This window comes from Drosophila grimshawi, unplaced genomic scaffold (assembly GCF_018153295.1).
Source record: "Drosophila grimshawi isolate 15287-2541.00 unplaced genomic scaffold, ASM1815329v1 contig_1377, whole genome shotgun sequence".
NCBI lineage: Eukaryota > Metazoa > Arthropoda > Insecta > Diptera > Drosophilidae > Drosophila > Drosophila grimshawi.
This window is the reverse complement of record NW_025062900.1, coordinates 13,466,810-13,488,507: the sequence shown is the minus strand read 5'-3', so window position 1 is coordinate 13,488,507 and position 21,698 is coordinate 13,466,810. Positions and strand designations below refer to the sequence as shown.

Below are 21,698 nucleotides of genomic sequence, written 5' to 3'. Positions count from 1 at the left end.
CATTATTTATGAAACAGAAAAATCAACAAAAATATGTCAGTTTATCTGGTTCGATTTGGTGATATGTGGAGCATTTGTTGGCCTGTTTCTTTCGATTATTAATCAAATATTTATTTAAATACGAAAGTCTCATATAAAAGTAGGACAGAGCCAGAGCCATCAATGAGTATCATCATTAATTTTGTTTGTCACCATGGTGAGGTTTTCGCTGATAATGACAATGAAGCTTATGAGTGGCTCGGCTGAACGGGAGAGGGGAAGAGGTGGGAGCGGTGTTGGCAACTGCTGATGGGCGTGAACAAAGTTGTGTAGAGTCAAAGTAATATAAATGACTTTTTCTAATGCAAAAGTAGGCAATGAACATGCGTTGGCAGCAGCTCAAAAACTGCAAACCAACATTCAGGCAGAAAAACCAGAAAGAAGAAAAACAAAAACGCAAAAAAGTACTATCAAACATAAAAATAGAAAAGGAAACAAGAACTTGACATGTACATATTTGATACTTGTGTCAAGTCATTGAGCAGTGGGCTGAGGTGTCTGGCATAAATCACGGAGCTCAATGCCATGCCAAAGCGTTTTCCGAAATTTGCAAAGTCTTCAAGTTCAGCACGGAGAAAGAGGCATAGAGAGAAAGTGGGAGAGAGGGGGAGAGAGGCGGTCTGAGTGGCGGGCCAGTTGGCCTAGAAGTTACTATGTGAAACAAAGTCTTGGCAACTCATAGCAAAAATTGATGCTGTGCCCTGACCTAAGCTCATTTGAGCTTTATTTTGGCATTTGTCAATGCTTGGGGATTTATACAAGATTTCGATATCTGTCCCTCACTCTCTCCCTCTCCCTCTCTCTTCCACTCTCTCTCTCTCTCTTTCTTCGTGTGTTGGCATAATAAATTGTGATGCTTGGTGTGGTTTTTATGTAGGCTTTGATTTGATTTTATTTGTTTAGCTCAAGTGGAGTTTAGGCCCAACGTGCCAATCTGAAGTTGCTTAATTAATTGCAGCTCGCAAAAAAGTAATGGAAATAAAAACAATATTTAATTATTAAACTGGAAAATGTTGCGGCAATAACGGTTGCATAAATTATATAATTAACGGCTGCTGTTTGAGAATTCAAGCCATCAATTTAATTAGCGCTATTTATAGAGCTATGTTCTGCGGTCAAATGCAATTTAAATACCGTTTACCTTTTCGCACTCAGACAGAAAGTAAATATTTATAAAACGCTTAGTTGAATGGCATACCAAATTTCGCTAATTAGAAAATAAATCGTACAATTATGTGGAATTGCATAAATTATGCCTAATTTAAATTATTACTGAGCAAAAAAATAAAAAATGAGAAAACATTTAAAAATGTATTAGTAGAAACTTTAACAGCCTTGACGTTACCAATCCAAATATACACACTTATGGGTTTCGTCATTGTTAGTACAAAGTGGTTTGTAACCACAAACTATCAACCTCATTTATAATTATAATTAGGAAATGTCCTTGTTACGACAGATATTAGACACATTGCGGTTGTAAAATAATCATATTAGACAGTTTATCATTTCAACTTTATGAAGTTTCACTGTTTCCCTTGGGCCTAATTTAATTGACTGTGATAAGTGCTCACATTTAAGTTGCACTTCATAATAATACCTATTTAAATAGTTGTATGACAGCGAGTACAGTACAGGAGCTGTATACACAAAACGATTTGATTTAGGAAATAAACTTTTATTTAGTAAATTTTGTGTGCTTTTGAAGACCAAGTTTCTAGTTGCTATAACAAATTACATGTGTTATAATATAACTATTATTTGTATGGTATTTTTGCCATTTAACTCAGTTGTAAACAAGAGAAAAATGCATGTGAAAAATTGTACTGTAAAAGTTACTTTTAACATTGATTGAACAAAACTACATAAATAGTTTATTTCTTTCTGTATAGCATTTACTGAACAACAACCAACTTACAACTGATCCATAATCACAAGCTGTATATTTTTGTATACAATAGAAGTACGTCTATCACTTTATTATTTACTCGCAGGCACTTCAAATCAAGCTATATCTGAGTCGGCGAGTGGGCCTGTGGGTGTTGGCCATGGCCAGCACCCGATGGCCAGTGGTAATAATAATCTGAACATCAATCTTCCGGAAAATAACAACGCAATACTACGACTTGAAGTTGAGTTACGTGACAAGAATTTGCCCAAGTATCGACGCGGTCGCGGGGGAACTGCGGCTGGTCGTGGAACTGCCCCTGGACGTGGTGCAGCGGCACCTGCCAAGAGGGCACTGTCAGGAGAAGGAACACCCGGAATAGGTGGAGGGACAACAACTGTTCCACTGGACAGACGTAATTTAGTGGTGCCGCTCGAAAAGGTGAGGCCACTGGGCAGCTACTAGCTGAGAAGCGACTCCACTGAGAAAAGTGTCCCTCGTAACACTTAAAGTTGACTGTTGTTGTGTTTCTGTATTGTGGATGCACTTAACCAGAATGAACGTGACTGTAGCACAGTGCATGCTTAAGGGGTGTGCGGAGAGGGAAAAGGGAGGGACTATGGGGGCTTAACAATGTAAAATGCCAACTGGATTGTCTTTGTGTGCGGTTGAATGGATGAGTGGTTGACCAATCGCAAAGCTCAACTCATGCGTTGATTTTGATGAATGAAGGTCAGTAGCTAGCAGTTGGGAGTGATAACTGAGTCCCAAGCAAATAATCAGCAAGATAAAGTAGGGCGACTAAAGATTGATGATTGTCGGTTTAAAGTCGGCATTAAGCCACCGATGGGGAGTACAACTGTAACTGGGACTCAACTGGAGGCAATCCAATCAGATGCATAGATTAAGTCCAAGCTATTGTTTATTGAGATCCATTCGCCTGGTTGTTATTGTTATTTCATTTTGTTTGCCAGGTACTTGAGGAGTTACTTGTTAAGCTTGAAATTGAGCACGTTACTTGGACAACAAGCAAAAAAGGTTATTTCCATCATGTCGTTTTCCCGCTGCAAGCCGGCGATGCCTGCGAGACAACACTCCACTGTCTAACGGAGCTGGGTATTGGCACTAAATTGAATTCCAGTGTCAGGTAAGTTGAGACATTGAAAGGCACCGCCAAACGGCAAACGGCAGACGTGCCGGGCAAGTAAACAAGTCGCCACTTTATGCAACAGCTGCTCCGGCTCTCTCTCTCTCTCTCTCTCTCTCTCTCTCTCTCTCTCTCTCTTGGCTACTACTCGCTTAGTTTTTAATAAAAAATTCAGCGTTGCTTCGGTTCAACATTTGTAGTTGTTAAGGTCTTAAGGGCTTGGCTAACTCGCCCAGGCAAGTTCATATTTTGATTGCCTCCAGGCCAGAATGGCTGGAGCGAGTAGCTACAAATAAAGCTGTATCTATGGTTAAAGGCTGGGTTCAAATCGGATTGTTTTGCAATAGCTCGACAGACACGAGATGGAAAATGTTAAGGTTTTATCAAGTGTAATTGGAGTGGGCGGCGATATAGTAATAATAAAAACGTGTGCAAATAATACCCACTAAGCAAAGTGTAATCAATGATGAAGTGGAAATTAAAATAGAGTGGGAATAAGAGTTGCATAGCTAAGTACTTAAAAGCTGTGAAACGTTAAGTCAATCTAGATGAAAGTGGAAAGTATTGACAGTAATTTATATGCAGCCAAAGTGTCGAGAATAAATTAAGTATACGTAAATTTCAGCATTAATTTCTTAAATGGTAAAGTTCATAACTTCATTTACTGAATCATATTTAAATTCATAATAAAATGAAGAGAGAATTTGTATTTTTAAACATAGATAAACAGTTGGAAGTACAAAAGATACAAATTCATTCCATGCTTTAAGAGGTGTAGTATATAGCTGTGCTGAAAAGCTTTCTTTCCGTATATGAAAATATCAGGCAAATTTCAACACCCCACAATATATCCTTGGACTGAATTAAGCAACAATGCCGCCTAGGTGTTAAGCAAAAACAATCAAGTGTCTTAAATAGCCCTGCGAAATAAATGAAAGATGAACAGGCAAAAAACAGAAGATGCCAGCAAGCAAGTTGGGAGCAGCAGCGACAGAGGGACAGATGGACGGTCGGACAGAAGGGCAAGTGTGATAATCATTTAATAGCATTAAACAGGTGCATTAAAATGCAGTTAAAGGTGTGACCAGCTGTTAAGGGGCGGGCAGAAGCCAAATGAGCTTGAGCAGCAAGGGTAGCTCAGCTCTGAAGTGCATCTGTTTACCCTGGAATGAATGGGAGTTCACAGGGCGGAGCGGTTTCGATGAGTAAAGTAATATTTAAGCTCTTGAATGTGCACAGAATGCAATTAAGTTTCGACACTGCGAGTAGAGCCAACCGAAAGATGCACCGAGTCCTTTAAGAGCAGCTGTGGCCTGTAGCCAGCAACTTGCAGCCTGAACTAGCTTGAGGATTAAGCAGAAGCTGCAGCTTGCATTTCACAGCTGTCAGATTGATATGCAAAGTGCAGGGAGACAGGGAGACAGGGAGCCAAGACATTTGAGTCGAGCGAGTGGAGTAAGTGAACAATGCAACCAGCAATTCTTGTGTACATGACTTGTTTCAACTGCTAAAAGTATTTCCATATTCAAATGCATGTGCTGTTTTTTATTATCGTCTCTTGGTTTTGTCTTACAGCGTTTTACCTTGCAGCGTTAGCTATGATGCCATTACAGATGCGTCCAACAAGCAAGATGACTACAGGTACATAAATATGAGCATGAGTATGAGTATGAGTACGGGTTTGAGTACGAGTATGAGTATGAGCATGAATTTGAATATGAGAGTGGGTGGGTGTTGTGAGGCTGTGTGTTTTTAATTTGAGCACCTTTGTCAGACTGCGACACGTGTGTTTTGCTTGTCTTTTAAGTTGACTGCTCCATTGTCAAACAACTAATTTGAGCACCTGCCTTTGTGGTTGCCACTTAAATTTATCTGACATTTCATTAATTTTCACTCGGCTATGCTTTCTCTCACACTTTTATTCTATTCACCTTACCCAGTGGCTCATCTTCTTCCATATAGACATAAATATTTATAAAAGTAATAATCAAAAATGTTGAAATTTATATATCTTAAACGCATTTGCCGAGTGCACATAATTTTATCATTTTCATTGGCTGTGAAGTGACATGAATTGGTATACTATGATAAACAACTAATTAAATGTTTATATTCAGTTAACCCCAGTTTAAATACTTTTCAAATAAGCAAAATAAGGAAAATATTTTTTATTTAAAAAAAAAACTAAAATTGAAAATAATACGGTTAATCTTCCAGCTTAAAATTGACTCTCTATTTGGGGTTTTTTTACATGTGCCACAGAAAGCAATAAATGGAATCAATAGAAGAAAAGAGCTGTGAATACATGTGGCAATTAGAGAAATGCACAGATGTGCATTGCTCCCACACTAGCCACATGCCACATGCCACCGCAGGCCACGTCCCAATGCATTTTATGATTGTGTAATTGTGTTTATTTATTTCACCAATAGCAGCGACGATGCGGATGAGGCCTCCAGGTGGAACAATTTTGTGGAATCAATTAAGTCCAAACTGACCGTTAAGCAGGTGGTGGACGGTGTGCGAGCGGGCGGTGCCTTATCCTTTGACTATCTGCTGCTAATTGTAACGGCCGAGTAAGTAAAGCGCCAGATTGGTATCATTTCTCGGATTGGTAATGGGTGTGTGGGTGTTTAATCTATGGATGTCTTGCAGCTCTCTGGCCGCTCTGGGTCTGGTCGAGAATAATTCACCGAATATTGTTGCGGCCATGTTGGTTTCACCGCTGATGGGGCCCGTTATGTCGATTACATTCGGCGCAATTATCTCGGACAGAGAGCTAATGGTAAGTGGTGCAGCAGCAGCTGCCATTGCAGCTGCTATATTACTGCAATTTCAGCTATTGGTGCTCTTGCTCCTGTGTCTGCGGTTGGCCAAAACAATTTCGATTCGCTTTTGTGTTATATTCCTGCCTCCACCCAGTGAATGTGGGTGTTTCGATATACATATGTGTGTGTATGGGGGGAATCATCAAATTGTGCAGCTCTCTAGCAGAGAGCAGCGTGCAAACATTGCAATCAACTGCACACAAAAAAGTAGCCCGAGTCAAAAACTGAATGCAGTTTTGGCTGTACAATCCCATTTGGCCACACACTCTGGCGCTTTGTGGCGTGATTTATGTATGGGAATGTGACAGATGAAAATAATAACAAAAGCCATTTCACTAAAAATTGTTGTGCGAGTCAGTCGCTTGTCCTCTGCCCGCTATCAGACTTTCTATGGAATTGAAAGCCTCGACTACGCAAAGAACTCCACTCAAATGCAGAACGGCAGTTTTTATGCGAATTTGTTAGATATTTTCAACACTTTTGTGTATGGAAATTGTTGGAGCTGTTTCAGTTCTTTGCTGACAGTTCGATGATGTGCGACTAAATATGTTTTCGCCACTTTGGCAAAATTGTCGTTGAGGTAATAGTTTTCACAAATGCTATACAAAGTCAGTGTAGGAGTATTTTGTTTGAGCAATAAGATTTCCTTGAACATTTGAATTCACTCATAATTGAATCGCTGGCTGGGTGACATACCCAAAAATTGAATAAACACAAATATTTAAATTAATTGTAAAGAATTTGAAATAAATGCAGAGAAAATTTAAGATTCATGAGAAGTCTTTTTTTGATTTATAAAATATATTTATATAAAAACAGTAAAATTCTTGGAGTATTATTTGCATTATGAATTTTGCAAATATGTTTTTTTTTTTGGTAAAAAGGTATTTTTTTCTACTGTTGTGCTGCCCCCAAGGCTTTCCTCTTAAAAGAGCTCTCGTAAATTATAACTAAACTTCCAGTTTGCTGTCTATAAATATCAGCTGTCTACGAGTTCGTCTTCATCTGTCGACCAGTAGAACAAAACCAAACAGAAAGCGTGGGCGAAAACAAACTTAAGCTTCTTATATTAAAAGAAAGAACCACTCAACGAATTATCCAAACTTGACGCAAATAAAACTTAACGTCAACTGCAGCAGTTGCTTTTACTGCTGTTGCTATTCCTCTTCCTGTTGCCGCATCTGTTTCTCTGATTCGCAGTTTCTCAGTCTCTATTGCTATTAAGATAGCCATGATTTTCAACGGCAGGTAGGCCAAATGCTGAATTCAATGGTGGAGATAAGACTTTGTGTTGTTTCGCCAAGTACTTTAAAGGCGAGTTGCACTTAGTAACTTTCGCAGGTGCGCTTTATGATAAACACATTCACAACGTGTCAGACAGCAGAATTGAAAGTAAATAGAAGCTGACCAAAAACAAAAATAAATCTACACAAATAAATACTATAAGCAAACTATTTTTGCTACCAGTTTTAATGAGTGCGAGCGTGAGTCAAAACAACCAGTTCAGTGTCTGAGGTAGCTCTGGGGTGCTGACACAATTTTTCAGATTGTGCGCACACAAACACACATACTCCCACACACACACACACACATACACACACACACATACTTCCACACACACACACACACAGAGCGAGAGTAGATGTCTTGTTATGTGCGGTGTACTTCAATTAAATTTTAATTGAAATGAATATACGAGACTGTTTTGGTCGCCTTTTTTGTGAAGTAGCAGCATAATCTATGCCACAGTAGCAGTGTTTTAGCCTGAGATAAATAAATGTGTCATATTTTCTTAGGTTAAAATGATGCTAGTCCAATATATGCAACATTTACTTAAGCAAATAATTGAATTGAAGCGCACAAATGCCAGTTTATTTTGATTTAAATGCCATTTTTTGGAATTTCATTTAATAAATACTATGAGTGCAGCAAGTTAGATCTTTTTCCATCTAACTTGCTGAGTGGGAAATATAGATTCAGTAAATATTTGAAAAAGTAATTTGGTGATTGTTGTGAAAATTGCTTAAACCATTTCACATAAAATGCCAATTATTCAAACAGATGCCGACAGCAGCAGTTGAAAATGTCAAAAAATTGCAAAAAGAAAAAGACTATGAAATAAACATAAAGTTGCAAAATGAAAACTAAATGCTTTGTCTATATACATAAATGTTCATGGCACCATTTGTGAAAAGTCGTTTAATGTTATTGAAATGCAATTTTTTCAACAGCTGCAGGCAACACAGCCAAACACACACACACATAAAGTAAACACTGCGAATGCGTTGAATGTCTGCTATAAAATATTTGCACACCATTTAAACTTGATGCAATTGGTTTCCACATTAATCATATGCTGGGCAGCCATCTTCCCTCATGTTTACACACGTACCTGCAACTAAAAAGTATAGGAACAAGCCAAACAAACCAAAACACAAACATTAGCTCGATGCATGTTATCTTTACACTTTACTTTAATGCCAGTTGGCAAATTGGTCTGTCAGACTCTTTAAACTGCATTTACCGCCGTTCATTTCAAAGTTTTTAGTGCATACAACTTAAACAATTGTGAAGTTGTTGGGGACAAGATGTCCTCTATGCGCTGCATTTCAATCGAGGATTGAGGTTGAACTCCAAGACGACGACGACATCAGCAGGCTGGCATGAGAACATTGTAGACTTGTGTGCAGCTGCCAAAAACAGTTTATGCTGCGTGGCTGCAAATTTAGGTTAACATGTCACTCGCTTCTTGTTCTATTCTTCTTCCATCTACACCCTCTACTCTGCTCCTCTCTCTCTCTCTCTCTCCTTCTCTCTTTCACTGTTTCACTCTCTCTCTATCTCGCTTATCTCCACGGTTTGACAGCTATGCACACTGGAAAGTATGCTACATTATCGCTTAAAGTGTCGCTGACTGCCGTCACTTGGCACCACTACATCTAGCCGTCCTTTTCTATAAATTTAATATATGTATGTATGTATATATTGCACTCTCTTTCTTTCCATCTTAGTCTTTAGCAACCACAATGCACAATGCCGCACAGAGCAGTAAATATTGTAGGAGTATGCAAAGGAACAGTTGAACTGACTTTGATCGATTACATATACTAAACACACATATTAACTGTAGGTATTATTATTGAAAATAAAATATGCTATCGTTTTCACTTAAAGAGAAAACACCTTACTTGCTATCAATAATAACATATAACAGCAAACATGTCTAAACATGTGTAAATCATTCTCTGCTGTTCATTTTATTTAAATAATATCTATATTTAATAAGAATATCGAATTAAAATCAATGCTGTGGATCTTTCCCTGCACGTCTTTATGCAACTTAATTATTCTGACTAGTTTAAGCAAATTAGAAAATTCATAGCATTTATCATTTAAAATGAATTACTCTAATGAGTAAGCTGAAACACAAATATCTCCAAAATTTATCTATTAGATTAAGTTTAGTGCTGTAGGTTTCAGCTCTGTACATTATTTATAAATATTTTTTGGTCTTCCCAAGTAAACTGTTTATTTTGTTAGTGGGGGAAATTCAAGGCATCTGGTCTATTTATCGTGTGCTTTAAACTGAAGCAGTAGACTAAGTAAAGAACTTTGCCAACTGTACAAATAATCAAATTCAAAGCATTCGGCTATTTTTTGTAAACACAAAGTATACCAGTAAAGAAGTGAAGTCAAATATAAATACAAATATTTTGATTGTGAGTCTTAGCTCAGTGTCGTATTTACATTCAAATTATATCTTATCTTACAGCTGGGCATAATTATATCTCAATGTGTCTTTGCAGCGCGTTGGCTTCTTAAGCTTGAGCCTGGGCATGTTGATCTCGTGCGCCTTCGGTTTTTTTTTCGGCCTAATCCTTGGCACCACTGAAATGCCTTGGGGTCAAAATTCAGATTGGCCCACGGAGGAGATGCGCGGCAGGTAAGCACCATTAAGTTAATTTAATTTGCATTGTTTGGCGTTAAGTTTGACACAAAAACCATGACAATTGCCAAACTCTAACATAACAATAGAGAACAAATTTACATTTTTTCTTATAAAAATGATGATATTAATATTTACTTGAATTCACATTTTGGAGTAGGTCAATTTAAAAATAAACCATCAAATGAAGTATCAGAAAAATTGTAGCGTTCTATCTGAAGGACGAGGACCGAGCTGTGTAAGCGATCTATTACAAAATCAAATTAAGCTAAGCGGATACAAATGGAAATTTGATGATATCTCTTTTAGTTATTTCCTGTTATACAAATATTTCAATTCTGTTACTTCGTATTTTGTAAGACAAATATGTAAATATTTAATACAGCGGTCGAAAAGTTCATAACTAATTGTTGAGATTATCAAATGATAATCTTAGACTTTAGGGTGGCTATCTAACTTAAAACTCTTTTAAAACTTTGGGCTTACATGCACTTTAAAGTGATGCTGAACGCTGAATGTAAAAATGATAAATAAAAAGTTAAGTTTTGTTTTTAGACAGGCTTTGCTATAGAGCTTCTGAGAATGGGAATATAGACTTTGTACAGTGTCGACTTTGAGACAAGGCAAATCCATTAAGAATGTTAATTACGCGTCAACTCATACAAATGCCAAAGTTAGCTGCTACTTTAAGTCAGCTGGGAATCTATGAGCGAAAACGTAATAAATTACTTGCAAATAATTCAACTAATCTGATCCGCTCGTCCGAAATGTGAGGCGTGTGCTCATTAGGCAAACACTCTTTGGGTTACCCGCACTCCTCAACACCCCGTCCTGCCCATCGACTCCGGCTTCTGCTGCTCCTGTTGAGACACTCAGACAGAGACTCATTGCCGTAGACTCTAGGCAAGTACATACTAGTATATGAGCCACACATTTATTATGCCATCGTTTTTTGCCAGCTTCCCAGGCAAAACAAAGAGCAAATCTTGAAGTTGCCACGCACCGACTGCGTAAATCTCTTGCACCAGTGGGCCAAATAGGCTTACGGCCTAAACAGTCTCGTCCCTCACACAATAAATAAAGCTCAAACGAATTTCGCCGGAAGCTGTGCGTAATGAATGTGTGTCGGCAATTGTGTTAATTGCGCAAAATAAATTGTTAAAATAATAATACAAAAGAACAGTCTAGGACCAACAATAGACACATAGACAGAGAGCCAGGAAGAACGAGAGACAGTCAGTGTTGGCAAACCTAACAGCAAAATGTACAACTCTATACAGGCCAACATGGCCAGCACACAATGGCCAATGAAATGTGCAAATACACATCATCATAATAATAATGTAAGCCGAAAGCTGGCTTTCGTCCTCTGATTGCGTGATTGCCCTAGCCAGGATTCACCACCTACTTATATACATACATACATATATATACTTGCACATATACATATGTACCGCATTCATCGCATGTATTAGTAATGGACAGCATTCTGCAGGATAACCAAAAACCGCTTCGATCGCTGCTGCTATGTGCGAGTAACTGTGGCACGTTGCGCGTGAAAATAGCTTTGTCACTGCCCACAGAATTAGGCCCATTTGTTTGGCAAATCATCAACTGGCGACAGCAGGCAAAAGAAAAATACAGTAAATTAAAATGGGCAAGATAAAAGCGAGCAATTGCTAGCTATTTGCTCTCTACTCATACTGTAAGCTTGTCAATGCTGTGAAAAATGCAAAAATGTACAAAAGTCCAAATAATCATTTTTCTTCAAAAATGTTATATTTCATTTGTGCCAAATTTCGTAGAATATTTTAATTCCGAATGTAGTCCTCCCCATCAATGTCTAGACAGTTGACAATTGAAATCCGGCTTTGCCAGATGCAAATTAACAAAATATAATTAGTGTTAATGTGCCCGGCTTGGGTTCAGCTGCTGTGTGTTAATGTCGTTTATAATTATTTTGCTACTCTTATAGTATTAAATACTAAATTCATTTGTGGCACATAAATTGCCATAAAAAGCTTGGGATTGCTAAGAGACTAATAGAAAAACTTGAGAGAAAAACATGCTTAAAATGATTACACTTCACCCCTCACAAATCTAGCAAAACATTTTGATAACGAATGTGTTTTGAGTTCCCTGGCATAGTTAACATTATGCATTCTTTAATTTATGGGTCTGGCTCCAAGTTCAACAATAATTGAGCGTAAATTGCAGCGAACAATAAAGTTGTTGCTTGATAAAAAATGAAATGTATAATTTTCTGTGAAAATCATAGGTACAAATTTCAGACACCGCGAGGTGTAACCAAAGTCAAGTGCCATTAATCAAGCAAAGTTGGGCAGGGGGGAAAAATAAAAAGAAAAAAAAGAAAATGTAGGCACGAGTTTTCATGTGAACGCCCAAATGAGGTGAATGAATCAAAAAGCAGCACAATGAAAAGTTTCCAAAACATTTTTTACAACGAAGTGATTCCAGGAGCGGCGACAAGGTCGCTTGCCGGAAATGATAACAAAAGCCGCTGACACTTGACAAAGTTGCGAGTTATAAAAACACAGCGAAAAGAGACGAAACCATAACCAACAAAGTGAAAAGCGGCGACACCTGGCGGCGTGTCCAGCTGACAGGGCAGCGAAGCAGCATCAAAGATAGCTAACTCCTATATATGTAGCTAAAGTTTCCCAGCTTTTTAGCGGCAAATGTAACTAAATTTTTCGGCACTCGTTTCGCTCCGGTCGCTCACAGTTGGCATTTGTCATTTCGCCGCTGTTTGGGATTTTAATTAATTTTTGTTCATTTTTATGTGTTACTGTGTGTTTCAATAATTTCAATTTGAAATTTACAGAGGCAATGTGCGTGCTCTGTGGATGGGCGTTCTCTGGGCCCTAACATCTGGCACTGGCGTTGCCGTAGCCCTGCTCCAAGGCTCGGCGGGACCGCTGATTGGCGTTGCCATATCAGCATCACTGCTGCCGCCCGTCGTAAATTGCGTGAGTATCTGTAAGCTACAGCTACGATAACACAACAAAAAAAATGAATAATTACTTATATATATAAATATACACATTATTATTATTTATGAGCAGATGTTGTTGCTAGAAATAGCATAGAATTTGAAGGCAAGTCTTCACATTAATTGCTTATAGCAACAATTATTATCGGCCATGTTGTCAAGCATTTGATTCATTTAAAAATGTTCGCTTAATTAAACTGCTGAATTTCAGCTTAATATTTGTATTATTAAAGAATCTAGGTGTATCCAAACTCTTTACATATTGCACATAAATAAATAAACAAATATTTTCGAATACTACTTTGCAGTATTAAATGCCAGGCAAATAGAAGAGGCCAGAATACAAATAGGAGCAAATATTTGACTGCTTAGATGTCGAAAAAATGCGAAGGCATTTTGACCGAAGCCAGGCACAAGCGTCTAGAGCGAAAGTTGTGTGGCTTGAACATAAATAAGGCCAAAATACAATTTGCTGATTAATCTGAAGTGTAAGGCACAAAAACTTTTGGTCATAAATCCATCCGTCCGATTGCGCCTAGCCTGGAACTTAGCTACGGCTTCAGCTTTAGTATTAGTTTGGGCTCTGACTCTGGCTGAGGCTGAGGACCAACTGTTTGTGCCTAGTTTTGTGACAGTTAACCGCAACGAGTGCATAAATTTTGACCCAATTTTCAAGTGCGAATTGCGCTCTGGGCCACGAGCAAGCGGATGTTGCGTAAAATGATTAAGCAAGCAGGCTCAAACAGAGAGAGAGAGAGAGAGAGAGAGAGGAGAGGGTAAAATACAGAGGAATGCATGCAAAAACTTGCACAGCGGAAAAAGCAGGCTGACAGGCCAAACAAACAAAACTCCCAACAACAGCAAGCACAACAGCAACATTCCCTGACATTTATCAATTCTGACAGAAAGACAATGCCAAACAGGCGGCAGACAGCAGCGGTCAGCGAGCAGTGGACAAATGCGGCAGGGCGGCAGTGGGTAAGTCAGAATGGCAACCACAAGCATGACCAAATGATGCAAGAGAGCAAATTATGGAAACGTCCACTGGACTCTGGGGCACCCTGCTCTCTGCTCTCTGTTGTGAGCTCCCTGCTGTATGTTCCTGCTTGAACCTGGCTCTCGGCCTGGCACTTGGGTAACTGCATGTGCTGAAACAATGGCGCTGAGATCGCTTAATCATGGTCGAGCGTGTGTACCAGCCAGCCACCCAAGTTTAGTCTCATACTCAGCTTTATAGTTGTGTTTGTTTTTTCTTTTGCTGTTTGGCTCATATAAAGCTGCATAAATCAGAGACACATACTAAAACTCTTCCACTGTTTTGCATGATTTTAACCTAAAATCTGCTAACTGCATCGGCGTGAACAGCGTACCACAATTAATTGCATGCAGGCGACTATGAGTAATTGCATTTATTTACTATTCCCATTGCTCATACGCACCGTTGTTTTAATTAATTGCAGCAACATCCGTGACAAAAACACACTAATTAATTAGATAAAACTTTATGCATTCTTATAATTTTCTGATGTATTTCACAGTTTTGTCTGTCTAAATGTTTTTATGGAAAGTTTTAAATGAATAATTGCAGTTTTATATACTCTCAACATTGACTTTTAATAGACTTTATTAACGCAACATTTTCTTTGAGTCCACATTATTTGTCGTCCTACGCTTTCAATTCGAACTAGCAATAACTCAGCGAAAATTGCCATAAATAAAAAAAAAAAAAATAGAAAATAAACCAACATAAGATGCCGAAATCACATACGACGGCAAAAAAACACACACAGACGCAAACATCCTTTTGCAGGCGGCACACATGCTTCCGGTCTGTGTTGTCATACGCTGAGTCATTATAATTTATAAGAGCAAAGCACATGGGGCAAGAAATTGAAAAAAAGGCGCAGAGCAGACAATGCGACAATGAAGTTTTATCTATGCCCCGAAAGTATTATTGTGTGTGTGTGTGACTGGTTGTGCCTGGCTGTGTGTGTGGGTGTATTGGATGAGATTTATAACAATTCAAGGCCGGGATCACTACTTGATATGCTAAGAGCAACGCCCGTGCCGGTTTCAATTTCAATTTGGCAATGCGCACGCGACGACCTTATGACCTCGAAAATCCACGCTTTTCCTTTGTCCTCTTCTTCTACTTTAATATACACAGTCATTGCGAGCTGGCCATCACAAATGGCCAGTAAGTATGTGGCACATACATTCCACTTAACACGCATGTGCTGATTTCATTTTACAGGGTCTATTTTGGGCACTGGCTTGCATATGGCTCATCTATCCGGAGAAGCGTATACCGCACTTGAGAAACGAGGCGATGAACTCGACTAGCGTCTATCCGTTTCTCTATACGGACTATTTGCCCACCGAGTTCCTGATCAACGGCATTGTCTCCGCCTGCCTAACAATTGTTAATGTGATTTGCATATTTATCACAGCCATTATAGTGCTGAAAATCAAGGAAGTATCGGCGCCATATACGGCCAGTCCAGATCTGAAGCGGTAAGTGAATAAAGTCGCCTCCAACCAAATAGAAAAAAGAAGAGATTTCACTGGCACATTCAGTGCATGCCACAACAACAACGATATGTGGCAGCAATAAAATCAGCTCGAGTCTGTGTTATGCACCGAAGTGTGCTTAATGGGAGAACACTTGCCTTTTAGCTTATCATTTCCGTTATGTGCGCCTGTTATATGACCAGTCGACCATTTGTAAACGTAATTAATAACAGCAGCCGCAGCAACAAAAATAGTCATTTATTCATCCCCGTCTCTGTCTCTGTCTCCGTCTCTGTCTCTGCTTAACCATGAGCATGATAAGTTGAATTATGTTTGAAGTACTTAACAGATTCCCAACATATAAAATCACATTCCATTAAAGTCAATGTTTTCAGTGGAACTTTAAAGCACTGTTCAAGCAAGCAATGCGGCTGCTTTTAACTCAAAATTAATGCAGAGTCAACAGTTCCTGTTAACAACAGAATATCAAATGGCATCTGCTTAGTAATTTAAACTTGAAACAATTTAATATTTTTGTCTTTGTATCTTTCAATAACATCTATTATATTAGATTAGCTGTAAGCCCACGATACATATTGAGGATGATAAATCCGATGATTAACCGGCTTATTTGCTGCATTCCAAATTAAACATTACTCATACGTCGAGTGGCACACATTGGCTAAATGAAAATAAATGAGTTTTATTGCGTGTCCTGCTCTAATAAATAGCCATCTAAGGCGCATAGACGCCACTGACATTAGCTGCCACCCAGTTATCGCCCCGGATCTGGGAGCCTGTGCTCATTAATGCCAACAGCCACTTGGTGGCTGGCACATGTCTGGCCGGCTATGTGGCCTTCAATCTCATAAAGTGACGCATTAAATTACTTGAAGCGCACACAAAACAATTTTTTCCTTCTAAAGCTTTGTCAACACTTGCCACATAAACTGCTCGCAGAATTTCTGTTACAGTCTGCACAATTTTCCGTATTAAGGCGAGCGCACGCTCGCCCACCCACCAAACCACCCCAGCTATACCCTGTTGCAGCCGAATAGATGATGAGCTCACATTAACATTACATAACATTAAGGGGCAGTAAAAACGTAAATATATAATTAAAAAAGTTCCTTGAGAGCAAAAATCGATAAGTCAACTGATTATTAAAGATTCAATTCGGTTATTGATAGATATAAACAGGGTATCGTTCAGCTGAGAGCTTCAACTGTAGCATTATTGTCCTGTTGTCTGAAAGCATTTAAGAGTTGTTTATGCAATATTTGTGTTTGCCTTGCTGCATTCAACTCGTATTCAACCACTTTTCACTTGAGTGCAATGAACGCACTGCTCAAATAAATGCCTCAGAATGGGCAGCGGATTCATATGGCTGCAGGGCATTATGCTACTATGTTTTCCCATCCGGCCTGCCGGATCCAGCAATATGCATTGAGCTCATGATTTATATTATGCTGGCGCTTTGTTTTGGCGACATGATGTGGTTGTTTCATGGCTTGTTATTGCTGAATACATTTTTTTAATGGTTTGGCTGCCAGAGATGAACGCTTTAATGGAACCTTCTCAGTGTCGCACAAGAAAACTGATCTCATTTCCAATATTGATATATGTATATATTAATCACATATCCAATATAATCACTTCATCACTTGATATTCCCCGTGCAAACAGAGATGATTTTAAGAATATTCATTTAAAAATCATCTTTGTTGTTTGGATTTCATTTGTATATCGTTTGGCAATTTGCTTGCAGCTTCTGGGAAACAGATCTTCGCACGGTGAGAAAAACGAATCGCTCCACAATGCGTCATCGACAAGGAACACTTCGAGGCGATGGCATTGACAAACTTATGAGGTAAGTGAAGTGGGGGGAGGAATGCGAAGCTCGAAATGCCAATGCCAATTGTCGAACTCGTTTATATTTACGATTTTCCAATTGTTGTTTATTGTTGTTGCGGTAATTGAGCGCATGTGTGACACCAGGCATGAATAAGATTGTGAGTGTGAGTGTGCGTGTGTGTGTGTGTGTGTGTGAAGGTGAGGGGTGTCTGCACATGACATTCCCCGGGGCCAACGCAATTTTCTCGGTTTGCTGAGTGGAACGGGGAACAGACGTTTCAAAACAATTTCGTGAGGTAAATAACAAAAGTATTTATACTTATGGAGCCCTATTCTACACGCCTCTTCTCCACGTTGTGTTGCGTCAAGGATATAAATAATTGTGATGTCGGCAATAAAAGTGGGCAGCATACAAAATATATTTATCGCATAATTGAAATCATTGTCAGAAATTTATGGCACTTTTCTGTAAAAGCGTAGCACAGCATTGAAAGATATTTCAGTTCATGAAATTTGCATATTTAGAAAAGAAGTTAAAAAAATCAGGTGTGTAAGGCGTTAAGTATACAATGAAACCCTATTAATATTTTATATAAACTCAGAGAACAGAAATCCAAACACCACAGGAGCATATTTTGTGAAAGGTTCTTTGTAAAAATTACCATAAAAACAATTAGAATATCACCCTTGAAATATATGTGGCTAATTAGTTAGCAGCTGCTAGCGTTTTTAATTTAACGCTCAGTAACCCAGCTGTTTACTCAAACTACAGAACAAAAAATGTTGAAAATGGACCACACAAAAGCGCATTGAGAATTTTTCACAAAAGTTTTTCATTTGCACACTAAATACATATTTACAGAAGACTATTCTAGATGCTCTTGCTAGCAGCTTATTAAGAAGTTCATCATTTTTCTTCGGTAATATTGTCTAAGAAAAATTTAAATATAAATCTTATAATTTGTTTTGAATCTCTCTTGGTTTCTTGGACAAGAAAATCAGACTTAAAACACTTACCAAATTTACCAATTCCTTCAAATTGTGAAAATAAACTAAACTGATTTGAAATTTATGCTGGTCTTAGTTACAGTTTGCAGCAGTTGTAATTCCAAGGGTCCATAGTGTAAATTAACTTCGGCGCTGTTCTTTTTTTTTAGCTGTTGCATGTATTTAACAAGTTTCTTATAACTTATGCTAACATTGCAGTGGGACAAACTACAAGGGACTGGATGAGACGCGTAGTGCCAAAATGGATACAGCACTGGAGCGGGCTCTCGCCCAGGCCGAGAATGATGCAACATTCCAGAAGGTCAAACGGATGAGCTACTCGAGCAATGCGGTCAGTGAGGTAAGTCCTGTAATATTAACTACCTGTATACAAGGATACTGGGAAGCAGTGGTTTTACCTCAAACATCCGTCGATTCTTCTTCCATTCAAATGTGAATGTAATTTTGGAACACTCAATGGTGCTCGAGGTAATCATAGACATGGAATAGAGTTTTCGGTTTTTTTTATAGCTCCTTTGAATGCATTGAAATATTTTAATACGTTTACTCAGCCGTTTATCTGTGTATTTGCAAAGTTAATATAAATTAAATTATTAGTCACTTGAGGGAAAAGTCGTCAGTAAGTTCGAATAACATGCACACTAACAAATTGTAACTTTCGTTATTCAATCAGTTGGAACTTTCGGATATGACAATATTAACCCAAGGCAAAAATTCATATATACAGGTGTAATTGAGTTTGCGTTTGTTATTTGCTTATAAGAAGTGCATTATGAATATGATTTGTTAAGCTTTTCATAGTTAAACAGTACCCATTTCTTTAGTGTACATTTACCTTCTTGGAAAAGCCAAGCAAACAAAATTTAATCAGTCGGAGGACAAGCTTCTGGGCAACTGGGATTCATTTATTCATCAAATGACTAAACGAGCGAATCCAACACATGAATAATGTTTTAATTTACCAATTTTGGGATAAGCTAAGGATATTCTGATGAGTGTATTGATCAATAAAAGTGCATTAGCCAAAGTTATTTTTTGCCAGTTTCTAAATAATGTTTATACCATAATTAACAAAATAACAACTGAAATAATGCACAATTGTTAGACTCTTAAAATAATAAATAAAGTTATGCTAAACATATTTCAGACTACAGATTATAAATATACGTCAAAAATAAGATGCTTAGGTGATTCCCAACAGACCCATAAGAACGAGAGCATTTAAAGAAAACAAGCATAACAATTAGAATGAATAACAATAAACGTCCGCTTATCGCATTTGTCAAGTGGCTATAAGCACACAAATGGGCCAAGACAGCATTTAAGCTAAATGAGCAGCAATTACGAGTATTAAGAGAAGGGAGCAGAGTACAATCCACATAAAGAACTGACCTCAATCATTAGTTGATAAGCGCGGCAGTGGTTGAAAAGTAAGAGCTTGTCGCGAGAAACAACGACAAGCAAAAGCTGCCAGCCCAGATACAGATACACATCCACAGTTACACACACATCCACATCCACAAACACATCCACAAACACATCCACAAACACACCCACACGTCGGATAATCAAGTAAGCGGTCATAAATCAATGGGTAGCACAGTGCAAATGGAAAAGGTCAGCAGCAGTTTCGCTCTTGTCGCGAGGGAAAAACTCGAGACTGCATGTTTATGGCTAAGCATCGTTTAAGATTTATGGTAGAACCAGATGAAGCCATCGCTGTTGGCAAAAACAAAGGCTTGGAAACAATTGCAGTATGTCCATCCATGAAGAAAGTCGGAATATTGAAAAAAAAAAAACAACAAAATGTGTTTTTCATTCTACTCTCACAACGATGCATTGCATTTTGTTGTTTTCTTTGCATCTTTTTTCACTTCATGTTATGTGAAGATTGAATTTTAGAGCAAGAGCTTGAAAATTGAGTGACAATTGATGAGAGACCAATTCGGGTGTATGTAACTTAGAAGGTTATACGAAGGTGAAGAAAACTGTTGTATTGTCTCTTTCATAGCACGTTCCACCTAATGAAGAATAAGTTTAAAATATTTTATATGAATAAGTTTTCTGATGCATAGCAAATATGAAATATATGAAAAGAATAAATAAACCCGAGTCTACTTAATTATCAGAAAGTCCATATGGAGTGCCATGTCCCCCACGAAATATGACGAAAAGAACTTTCGCAATTTCCTGTTAACCAAAAAGATAAATGCCTCAATTAAAAGTTACTGTGTAGCGGGAAGTCAGCGAAGCATGAATTGCCACAAATCAACTTTCACATTAATTCATTTTGGAATGATGAAAGCCGAGTTGTAGAATGAGATTGAGAATGAGAAGACACTTGAGTGAGTGACAGACAAGACATGCTCCAAATATTTAAGCCGTTGGCAGAGAGCAGAGTGCAAAACAAACTTGATAAGTTGTCAGAGAGGAGGGGGGCTGTGAGGCGGCTAGATGCTGAACGGCTTGTAATCCATTTAAAGTGAGTCGCGGCCACTAAAACTCAATTAACCCCGTTTGTCGAAGCACAAGGCAATTGAAAACGACAGAGACAGCAACAGCAGCAGCAGATACAGATACAGACCAGAGACAGAGACAGAGACCGAGACAGAGATAGAAAAATAAAAATAGAGAGAGAAACGAACGTTGAAATCAAGGCAAAAGATTAAAAACGGAAATGGCCGGCCATTGAGTGGGCCGAGCGGAAAGAGTCCTAAATAGAGAGGAGGATGTGTGTGAGTAGTGGTATGTGGTCTGGTTGTGTGTGTGTGTGTGAGTGTGTGTGGGAAGGCGTTTTTGCAGCATTTTTCACTTAAAACCGCATTGATACTCAATTACCAGTGAATGGGTTGCCAGGTTACCGGGTTTGCAGGCTTCTCGGGTTGATATTCGAGCTTGAGCGGCAGACCAGAGGCGTGGGCAGCGCACAGCACAAAACAAACGTCGGATGTTGAGCACAGGAAAGCGGAAGCACTTTGCAACGGAAATGAAACATCAATTAAAGTCGCACCCTGCTCTACGCGAGAAACACTACCAGCTTTGCCAACTGAGCCCCTCCAACCACAAAAAAAAAAAAAAATATAAAACATTGCTTTTCGTTCGCCATTGTTAATCCTTGCGGTAGTCGGCTACCACTGCGACCACCAGCGAAATGGGAATGGGTAGCCCGATTGTGTTATCCTTCGGGCCTCTCGCGTTGTAAGTTGTAAGTCTGTGCAAGTCTCGGCCTGCAAAAGGCGCATTTTTCGTTAGTTTACGATTTTATTGTATTGTAAAGCGGCATGTTTCACTTGGCCGCACTGCGGCAGGACGAACGCGGACAAGCAAGATATCTGCATTGAATATTTTGCTTCAATTAAAATACAAAATCTCGCTATAGTCAAAAGCCTTCAACTGGAATTCATGTGAGCATATATCGAATTAAATTAAATAAAACTATTTGCACTCTTTTAAATTAAATTAAT

The 21,698-nt window shown here is 38.6% G+C and overlaps 2 protein-coding genes across 2 annotated transcripts in view; one reads left to right on the top strand and one right to left on the bottom strand.

Annotated features, from left to right (window-relative positions):
• LOC6561727 overlaps window positions 1–21,698 on the bottom strand; it is a 147,668-nt gene that overhangs the window by 47,358 nt on the left and 78,612 nt on the right. The gene's annotated exons all lie outside the window — the stretch shown is intronic.
• The window catches only part of LOC6562814, a 33,261-nt gene that overhangs the window by 10,390 nt on the left and 1,173 nt on the right, over window positions 1–21,698 (top strand). The window contains exons 3-12 of the mRNA XM_001988238.3: window positions 2,034–2,368; window positions 2,902–3,074; window positions 4,650–4,715; window positions 5,507–5,650; window positions 5,730–5,859; window positions 9,709–9,845; window positions 12,694–12,838; window positions 15,116–15,375; window positions 17,141–17,242; window positions 18,433–18,574. Coding sequence (XP_001988274.2) covers window positions 2,034–2,368; window positions 2,902–3,074; window positions 4,650–4,715; window positions 5,507–5,650; window positions 5,730–5,859; window positions 9,709–9,845; window positions 12,694–12,838; window positions 15,116–15,375; window positions 17,141–17,242; window positions 18,433–18,574 — 1,634 coding nt within the window. The remainder of the gene's footprint in view (window positions 1–2,033; window positions 2,369–2,901; window positions 3,075–4,649; window positions 4,716–5,506; window positions 5,651–5,729; window positions 5,860–9,708; window positions 9,846–12,693; window positions 12,839–15,115; window positions 15,376–17,140; window positions 17,243–18,432; window positions 18,575–21,698) is intronic.